Source organism: Otolemur garnettii, unplaced genomic scaffold (genome assembly GCF_000181295.1).
Source record: "Otolemur garnettii isolate 467f Iridium unplaced genomic scaffold, OtoGar3 scaffold00076, whole genome shotgun sequence".
Taxonomy (NCBI): domain Eukaryota; kingdom Metazoa; phylum Chordata; class Mammalia; order Primates; family Galagidae; genus Otolemur; species Otolemur garnettii.
The window spans coordinates 7,113,624-7,123,594 of NW_003852471.1; the positions used below are offsets into that span (position 1 = coordinate 7,113,624).

A 9,971-nucleotide genomic window follows, 5' to 3' on the forward strand; every position below is an offset into this window, starting at 1 on the left:
AAAAAAAAAAAAAAAACCCTAATGCTAGCAGCCTGCCTTTCAAGTCTCATGTTGAGAAATTTTCAATTTTTAAAAGGAAAAGAAAAAAGATGACATTAACTAGGAATATTCTCTTTCCTTCTGCATTAGGAGCCCATGTAGCATCATAGTTTACTAAAACTGAATAGGAAATGTGAGAGGCCCTTGAGGGACCCCACACATTCATTCATTTAGAGCCCCTATCAGTCACTTCTTGGAAAATCAATGCTACCCAAGGAAACCAGATGCCTGCTAAAGGCAATGATGCTTCTGCTACAGGGCTCTACCCTGCCTCTCACTGTGTATGTGATATTCTAGTAACTCCTCCAACAGCCCCAACAGGTAGGTGTATTTCTCTCAATTTTATAGATATTCAGAAAGGTTAAATAAATGCCCAAAATACCATAGTTAGAAAGTGATGGGAGCTGAATTTTAACCCACAACTGCAAAGTCCATAGTCTTTCCACTTGACCATGCCACAGGCCAGAAAAGTTCAGTGAAATTATGTGAATACACTTAACAGAGTTAAGACAGTATATCCAAGTTTAAATGTGGATAGCACACATGCAGAATATTTACAAAACAGAGTGTGAAGATGGATGGATGGATAGATTTATTCAGACACAAAGGCCTTTGACCTGGGGTAGAAGATGAATCCACTTACGAACCTGAAGTTTATATGGTTAAATCTGGCAAGAATACTGCAAGCTATAGGAAATTCTCTGTTCAAAAGCTGTCAGAATGGCCCCAGCCACTGTTGGGGCTGTTCACAGTTCATAGTTCATATCACCTGCTATTAAATGATCTCTCTCTCCCTCTCTCCGTAATGTTTCACGTTTTTCTAATCTTTTTTTTTCTTTAAAAGACAAGTCCTCTCTACGTCATCCCAGGGAATGAACTCCTAGGCTCAAGCAGTCCACCTGCCTAAGCCCTATCCTCCTGCCTCTGCTCCCAAATAACTGAGACTCCAGACGCATGTCACCCAGCTTGGTGATCTTTTAAAATGCAAGTAAAAACAGCAAAATAAAGATAAAAGAAGCTGTGATATATTTGCATGTTAAATAATTCAAATAGTACAGAGTATATTCAATAAAAGGCAGGGTTCCTCCTATTTCAAACATCCAATCTCCTTTTTTAGAGGCAATTTTCACAGATTTTCTGGGCTATCAAAAGCATAGATCTGTATCTATACTCCATTACTATATCAACATTTGTGTGTGTACATATATATTTATTTACATATAGGGTGTCCACAAAGTTTGTGTGTAATTTAAAACACTTGTCTATTTTCCCTTCAGAAGTGAAAGTATAACATACATTGGTCTGAAACCTTGATTTCTCACATAATTTTTCACATAATGAAGATTTTTCCTATCACACATACGAATATAACTCAATCTTTTTCATAGCTGCATAGTACTCCCTTGAAAAGATGAGTCATGTTTTCTTTAAACAGTTGCCTACTAATGAACATTTAAAGTGTTTCAAACCTTTTGATACTAAAATGATAATTTTCATGGGAATCAGTCTTTATTCATATGTGTAAATGGTTTCATAGGGTAAATTCCTGGAAGTGGCATTCCTAAGTAAAAGTGTATGTGCATTTTTATTTTGATAGCTACTGCCAGCTAAACCTCCAGATACATCACCATAGATTTTTTCCAAGCAGAAATATTTGATTTTTATATAGCCAAATTTATCAGTTGTTTATAATAGGTGAGCATCAGATGATCTTAATCATTCATGAGACTACAATGTCTAGAAGCCATGTCATATTCAAAGAATTTGTTAAACTGTCTCAAGATGCAGAAAAGTTTGCAAAAATACTCATAAAATCTTTATTCTGGTGCACCAGGAAACAATAAATAACACCTTTCCTGGACTTTTTTCTTGAAGCCCATTGTTACTATTTTTAAAGCTCTTCAAGATAACATGGATGTTGCCTATAAAAACTGTGTTGAAAATATGCACAACTCCCAGCATCCCTATTAGGAATTGGCCACTTAACCTTTCAAAGAGTACAAAGAGACAGTTGTGTGGCATGTGTGCCTTAATCCAGAAAATAACAACTATTCCTTGCTATCACTCACGGTAGAATCATATCTCATAGTAATGATACTCTACCGTGTTATAAAATTTTTACCTATTTATTATACAATCTAATCTGCATGACCAGCTGGGACCACTAAGGATTGGTTTCAGATTATTTACAGTCTCATCTGATCACAAGCCTCTTTGAGATCACTCTGTCCAAAGATGAGCTGCTGCTCTAAATTATGGCACCAAAAAATATAGTCCAAGATCTCTTGTTCAGGACCTATGACTATGAACTTGTCTACTTATCAAAAAGAATAATGATGGAAGCAGGCATAGTGAGCCACCTACACAAGTCAGTCACTGATTCTCTGCCAGCACACTGGTATTTTGGATCAGATAATTCTTTATTGGGGGTAAAAGGGAGAATCCTGTGTACCCTAGAATATTTAGTAGCATTCTTCTACCTACTAGATGCCAGTAGCAACCCTCTTTCTCTAGTGATGACAACCAAAATTGTCTCCCTACATATCTCTCCTGGGGAGCGAGGTCATCTTCAGCTAAGAATCAGTGATAAACAGACCCCTAAGGTTTTCTGCCAAACTCTTGAAAAAACTTCTTGACTTGCAGCGATGCCAGATCCCTGATTGGCCCCTTCCTCAAACTCAATGGGAAAGGAATACCCAACAGAGAAACCACCTGAGTGCACTAAATAACAATTCAGGTTACAAAACAAAGTTCTCCAAGACAGTATGCACTCTTGAGAAGCCGAGGTGAGTGGATTGCTTGAGCTCAGGAGTTTGAGACCAGCCTGAGCAAGAGCGAGACCCCATCTCAAAAAACAAAGATGTGATTCTTAAAATAAATAAATAAAAGACAACATGGATGTTGCCTATAAAAACTGAGTTGTACATACTTTGAACTGCCCTCCATCCCTCCTGGGAAGTGGCCACTTCACATTTCGAAGAGTGCAAAGAGGCAGTTGCGGAAGAACAAGAATGTGTGCCTTTATCCAAAAATAATAACTGTGCCTCACCACCACTCACCATAGGTTATCTCATAATGATGATACTCTACCACGTTATAAGATTCTTACTAGTTATTACGTAATCCAATCTGCACAACAACACTAGGACCGCTGAGAAAGGGTGTCTGTTTATCCATCTTTGGGGAAGACAAAAGACTTGAGATGAAGAGGACTGAGTTAATCCTATCCTGCAACCCATGACATCATTGGTCCCTTCTCTTATATATGTCTATAAAGTATTTATACATTTTTCCTGAGTCATCATTCTCCTTCTCCTCATTCCCCAGTAGAATCTATCCTAACACATGTAACATACATCCCTTTGCTCATGTCTTTGTATAATATGTACTATTTTGAATATATTCTTCTCATTTAAGTAAATAGAGAAGAATCAATCATCCTACAACTCTGAAACTGACACAGCTCATCAATGACCCCCTAATCAATCATCTACAACTTAAACTGACACAGCTCTGGATACCAAACTTTTTTTTTTTCTCAAACTCACTTAGCAGCAAAATCTGACTAGAGCAACATGAGGTTATTTGTCATTCTTTATCCACTTGATGTAACTGTACCTACAATTTGCTGAAGGAGTATTGTGTTTGATCATGAGATACGGACTCTTTCCTTTCTAAAATCCAAATTTTTTAAATTGCAACACAAATGTGACATGATAGTTTTCTGTTTTTACTTTTGTATTTTATCTGAGTGTGATACTGTTATGGCATATCCCTGTTACTGCCCGTACACCCAGTCCCTTACTTCTAACTGCTGCAGATACCCTGGGAGGTGGATCCTCCCCAATTCACCTACTCACTCTCTCAGTGGGGGGAGATCGGGCTGCCTCCAGCTTCCCACTCCTGCAAATGATGACTTAACGAACATCCTAAGACATGCTCTTTTGTGGACTTGTATGAGAACCTTCTTGGCATATAAATCCAAGGTACGTAGTAGAATGGCTGGGCCATGGGTGTGAGTATATTTAATCAGACCAAGTAATCCAAGAACGCCCTTCAAATTAGCTATGTCTGTCCCCTTCCACTGTTTGATAGGCCCTGGAGCCCCACATTTCCCAATACTTCCCAATACCCAATGTTGGAATTCTGCCAGTCTACTAAGTAGAAAGTGTTATCTCATTCTTGTTTTCGTGTACATTTTCCAATACAGTTAATTATTTCAGTATGCTCATTAATCTTTGGGGTTTCCTCTTTGTAAATTGCCTGTTTATGAACTTTGCCCATCTTTGTTAGGATTTCTGGATTTTTCTTGCTAATTTGTAGGAGATCCTTGAATATTCCTTTATTGGTTTTTGAGACTGAAAAATAGTTTGATCAAGGGGACAATCAGGCCCCTGATCCACCAATCTTCCACCTCTCTGTTAATCTGGTCCATGGATAACAGAAACTTGTACAACAGAAATCCTTAATTTTTATGTCATCTAATTCATCAGTATTTTACTTCTGAGTGACAAGGGCAGTCCTCTATATTTTCTTGTACTGTAACAGTTTTTTGTTTTTTTGATTTTGAGACAGAGTCTCAAGCTGTTGCCTTGGGTAGAGTGCTGTGGCATCACAGCTCACAATAACCTCAAACTCTTGGGTTTCAGTGATTCTCTTGCCTCAATCTCCCAAGCAGCTGGGACTACAGGCACCCACCACAATGCCTGGCTATTTTTCTGTTTTAGTAGGCCTGGGCTGGGTTTGAAACTGCCACCCTGAGTGTATGTGGCCAGCGCCCTACTCACCAAGCTATGGGCACCACCTGTAACAGTTTTATTTTTAACACTTAGTATTTAATCTACTTCTGAATGGATTCACTTATATATGTTGTTTTAGGTTGAAATCCAGTTTTATTTTTCATGATACAGTGAGCATTTTCTATTAAACATTCCATGTTTTCCTTATTATTCTAGGTGTCATCTGTATTTTATACTAAATACTCAAATATATGAGTCTGTGTCTAATTTCTCTATTTTTTGTTTCAATGATCTATATGTCTATTCTTTTACAACTACTTTTTTTTTTTTTTTTTTTTTTGCAGTTTTTGGCCAGGGCTGGGTTTGAACCTCCTACCTGCAGCATATGGAGCCAGCACCCTACTCCTTTGAGCCACAGGCACCACCCACCGGTACTTTTTTCATTATTGCTTTGAAGCATGTCTTTTGGAGCTATGACTATCCATATGTGCTAGGGCTTGTCCCCCTCTTCATTATTCCTTGAATAGCTTAACTTAGATATTCATGGACTTTTATTCTTACATATGTATTTTATAGTAGGTTTGTTATTAAGTTTACCAGGAAATGTATTCATAGTTTCTACTGGAATTGTGTTGAATACATTAATTAATTAAAAGAGACATAAGCTTTTCATATATTGAAATCTTCTACCTACGGGTACAGAACTGTTAATTAAATCACCTTAGATTTGTGATCAGACTTTTTCATTATTTTTCTCTGACGACTATCCTAAAGTTGCCCTAAATTATGCAATGATGATGATGGCCTTAGATCTTAGGCAATTTTTATCATTATTTCCCAAATGAGGAAACTGAGCTCAGAGAAATAGCTTGTCCAAGAAGAAACGGCAAGTAAATAGCAAAAGGTAGATTCAAATAGTTTATAGTCCATAGTCTTAACCACCAGACTGCCTTGCTCGCTATAGGCAGGGAAATTAGTTTGGCCGCTTCTGTGAATGCTGTCTGCTTTTTATTATGTTTTCTGATCGGCTGTTGCAGGTGTAGAGAAACTTGGTTGGCTCTTTAAAGCTGATGGATGTATACAATGAAGTTGCTGGATTCGCTTTAGTTCTAGGCTATTCTCTCTGTGGGATTTTGTATATTAATTGTAAATAATGACAGTTCTACCTTTTGCTTTCCAATGTGTAAATATCTCATTTCTTTTTCTTTCTTTACATCATTGATGGAGACTCTAGTACAAAGTTATACATTATGTAGCAGTGGCCAAAATGCCCACTTTTGTTAGGGGCAAAAAATGTCTCTTGAAAAAAAATGTTATTCTAAAAGAAGATTTTTATTTTATCTTGGCCATAGTGTATCAGCACTTTAGGAAATAGCACTAAAGTTTACTGTGTCTGGTGGCCAAGATCTACTCTAAACAGAGGTGCTCTGTTCATCTAAGTAGCAGAAGCTACTTTTCCATTAGAGAGATCCCTTCCAGGGGAGAAATAGCTCCATCGTGATGAACTTGACTTCATTCTGACTTCAAGTGTATTTAACTCCTTCCTAAATCCCTCTGGCCAAGGCCAGGTGCAGTGACTCATGCCTATAATCCTAGCACTCTGGGAGGCCGAGGCAGGTGGATTGCTGAGTTCACGAGTTTGAGACCAGCTTGAGCCAGAGCAAGACCTCATCTCTAAAACTTAGCCAGGCGTTGTGGTGGGCACCTGTAGTCCCAGCTACAGCTAATAAGCAATGAATGCTGTTCCTTGGCCTTTCCTCTCAGGACTCTGAGGCTGAGGCAAGAGAATCACTTAAACCCAAGAGTGTGAGGTTTCTGTGAGCTGTGACACTATGGCACTCTACCCAGGGCCACAAAGTGAGACTCTGTCTCAAAAAAAAAAAAAAAAAATCTCTATCTCGGGAAGGCTGATGCCAGCAGTTGAGGAGGCCTGAGTCACAGCAGCTTCTCCTCACCGGCCCTGTCCCCATCTTCAGCAAGGGTCAGCCCTGCTGAGCACTCATGGTACCGCCCAAGGCCTACAGAGACGTCCCTGCTGACTTCCTGAGTCCCAGAGGACAGCAGGAGGAAGCCTCCCTCCTCTCTCCTGGGTGGAGAGGCTTCTCGCCTCTGAGATGGTGCAACTACACCAGGTGAGCCCTGGCGGCTCCTGCTGTTAGGGCCTGGGGCCTGGTGCAGTCAACCCCCACCCCCACCCCCCACACACACCCAGGGTGAGTAAGGCTGTGGGAGGAATAAGTTAACTGAGAGGTCCCACGAGAACTCCAACCCCACATGGGACTGCTCACGGTCCCCTCACACTCACCGCCTCTTGCTGTGACCCTGCTGCGGGAAGTGGAGCAATCTCCATTCTGCCATCCTAGGGGCCTCCATCTCCCTCCCACCTGAGGACTGACCAGCCATGGCCCAGCGCCCCTGAGAATCCCTGGTGCCATCCTCCGCTCTCCCTGAGTGGGGACTTGGCCACACCCTGCCCGCTGCCCACTCTGCTCCACCCTGACCCTGTGATCCATCCTCCACACCCGCTGAGGGGATCTGCCCGTCATGGAAACCCTTCCGAGCTCACTGCCTAAGTCCCTAGAAGACGCCCCCACTCTCAGACAGGCCTGACACCCCTTACCTGCACGTGCTCCCTCATGACCCTGTCCCACTCAGCTCTCCCACCACACCTGAGGGGCCCGTCCCCTCCAGCCTCCCTGACTGTGCTCCTCACCCCTGTCTCCCCTGGCGGGACCCTACATACCGTCCACTGGGGCATCTACTGCCGGCTTGTCCCTGAACACTCTTGGCGTGGGGGCCTCCTGCCTCCTGGGTCCCAGGGTTCCCACTAAGCACGTGCTGTTCCCTTGGCCTTTCCTCCCAGGCCCCTGTGCTCCCACCCCACTGCTCTCCTGGACACAGCCAGGAACTGGGATCTCTAAGAGAGTAATAACGCGTGGCCAGGCAGCTTCCATCCTTCTTGCATTTCAAACAAGACACTTCAACAAAACACAGAGAGTCAGATACGTGCCCCAAAAGGCCCTTGTTCCCCGGGGTGTCCTGCACATGGTGCAATGTCTGCCTGGCATGGAGGGGCCCATCTGAAGGAAAGAAAGATGAATAAATCGCTGATGCCCATCTAGAAATAGAGGTCAAGTTCAAGCAAGGCACATTCCAGATACAGGAGATAAGTGACACCACTCCTGCAATCTGTCGGTAGGCGGCGCAGCACAGCGGCGGGCGTTGGGGGGTTGGGGCTAGGGGGCTGGGACTGGGGGTGCCCGGCAGAGGCCTGGGGCTGAGAGTGGTGGGCGGGGTCGACCCTGCGTTAGGACCCCACGCCGCAACTCTGTGAGAATTTCGCTTTCACTTTGTGCCTGGCTGGAGGCGGCGGGGCCGTCCCGGAGCGACTGTGGCCGGGCACCCCGGCAGCCATCCGAAAGTGCCATAAGTCCCACGGGCCAGCCGCGCTCCATGTGTCACCGAGAAGCTGATGTAGAGAGAGACAGGGAGAGAGAGAGAAAGCAGAGACCAGAGCCCTGGGAAAGTCCTGCCGCGCCTTGGGCAATTATAAAAATGTGGCTCGGAGAGCCAGTCTCCCAACCACCGCCATCACCTGCCGTGGTCAGCGGTCCGCAACAGCTGCTCGCCACACTTCTGCGCAGAGCTACCTCAGCATGAGTCCCCAGCGCAGTGAGTACGGGCCGGCCGCTCGGCCGAGGCGGCGGCACAGGGGAGGACAGCTGCGGGGAGAGGGGCGGCAACTCGGGAACTAGGGACAGCCAGCTCCCTCCTGCAAAGTGCAAGAGAGGGGACCCGGGACCGGCGGCCTAAGGCGACTACAAAGGGGATTGTCTCTTTTCCCCTTGAAACAACCTGATGAACTGTCTTCATGCCCATCTCCCCATGACAAACTGGGGCCCTGCCTACCTAGGGTCCCTCAGCTACAGCTGTGTGGATAAGAAGGCAGAACCCAGCCAGCGATAAGTCAGGCTTTGTCACCCCACCTTTTCCAAAACACTGGGTCTTGAGGCTGGACCAGTCCCTTCATCACATGGTCCCAGTTCTCCTATTGGACAAGCCTGCAGCTTCCTCCGGGTGGGCACTGAGGGCAGCACCCTCTGTCCCATAGTGACTCAACTCTCAGGTCCTGAAACAGGTCCTGTGGGAAATGGGTGGAGGGGGGTGAAGATGGCCAGAGGGATGGAGGGCACAGCAGCCAAGCCAGGCCACAGCTCAGCCTGCCCTGCTTCCCTCCAGGCCTGCTCCTAGTGGCCATCCTAGTCCTCTTGGACCACCTCAGCTTGGCCAGGAACCTCCCCCGGCCCACCCCAGAACCAGGAAGGTGCCATCAGCATTCCCAAAAGCTGCTGGAGGCTGTCAGCACCACCCTTCAGAAGGTGAGCTTCTAACTTCCTCCTCTCTCTGCTGGTCTCGCTGCAGAAGGGGCCCCTGAACCCATCCTCTGCCGCCTCAGGGGCCTGCAGGGAAATTGTGAATTTCATCATAGCTGTCAGGAGTGGGAGAGGGAACTTTGCAAATGGCCCAGCTATTAGCTGAAGAGTCCCAGTGAAATTGTGTCTCCAGAGAATGCAGGGCTGGTGATAAATCCCAAGGGCGTTTGTTTGGCTGTGTGTACGTGGAGTATGGGGGCATTTACAGTGTCCCTGAGGACTGCCGGCAGAGAGGGGATGGTGTCAGGTCCACACTGTCCCTCCGACACCACGTATGAATCTAGGAAGCAGGTACTAGGGACACACTCGGTGCTGGGACTGCACAGGTGAAGTAGACGTGTCCCTGTGTCTGCTTGCCAGCTTCCAGTCCCAGACACAGTCTCAGGGAGGATTTGACAGTGCCTGTCCAACCTTCGTTGTCTAGGGAAGAGATATCTGTAATTGTTTACAGCTTCATTTGTATTAATAGGTTTCACATTTTAATGCATATGTGTGTGTGTATTCTTGCCTTTTAAAACCTTCTGCAAAAGTTATGGCTGCAAAGGCTTCAAACATGCCCCCATGATTTCTAGGAAATCTTTCTTGAGTGTTTTCTTGATTGTTGCATTATGGATATCTTAAAATCAGCTCAGTGGCAAGCCCTTCCTAAACAATTCTTTTTACTTTGTTGTCTTTCATAATGTTCTGTCAATTACTCCTCACATTCACTCAATCTTAATTAGACAGGAGCCTCGCCAAGTGAACACTGCACAGGTAAGCA

The 9,971-nt window shown here is 44.7% G+C and overlaps 1 protein-coding gene across 1 annotated transcript in view; it reads left to right on the forward strand.

The window, feature by feature from the left end:
* Positions 1–8,333: 8,333 nt before the first annotated feature.
* Positions 8,334–9,971, forward strand: part of IL12A (interleukin 12A) — a 7,058-nt gene continuing 5,420 nt past the window's right edge. The window contains 3 exon segments of the mRNA XM_012807822.2: positions 8,334–8,388; positions 8,391–8,450; positions 9,018–9,157. Of these exon segments, the coding sequence (XP_012663276.2) occupies positions 8,334–8,388; positions 8,391–8,450; positions 9,018–9,157 (255 nt within the window).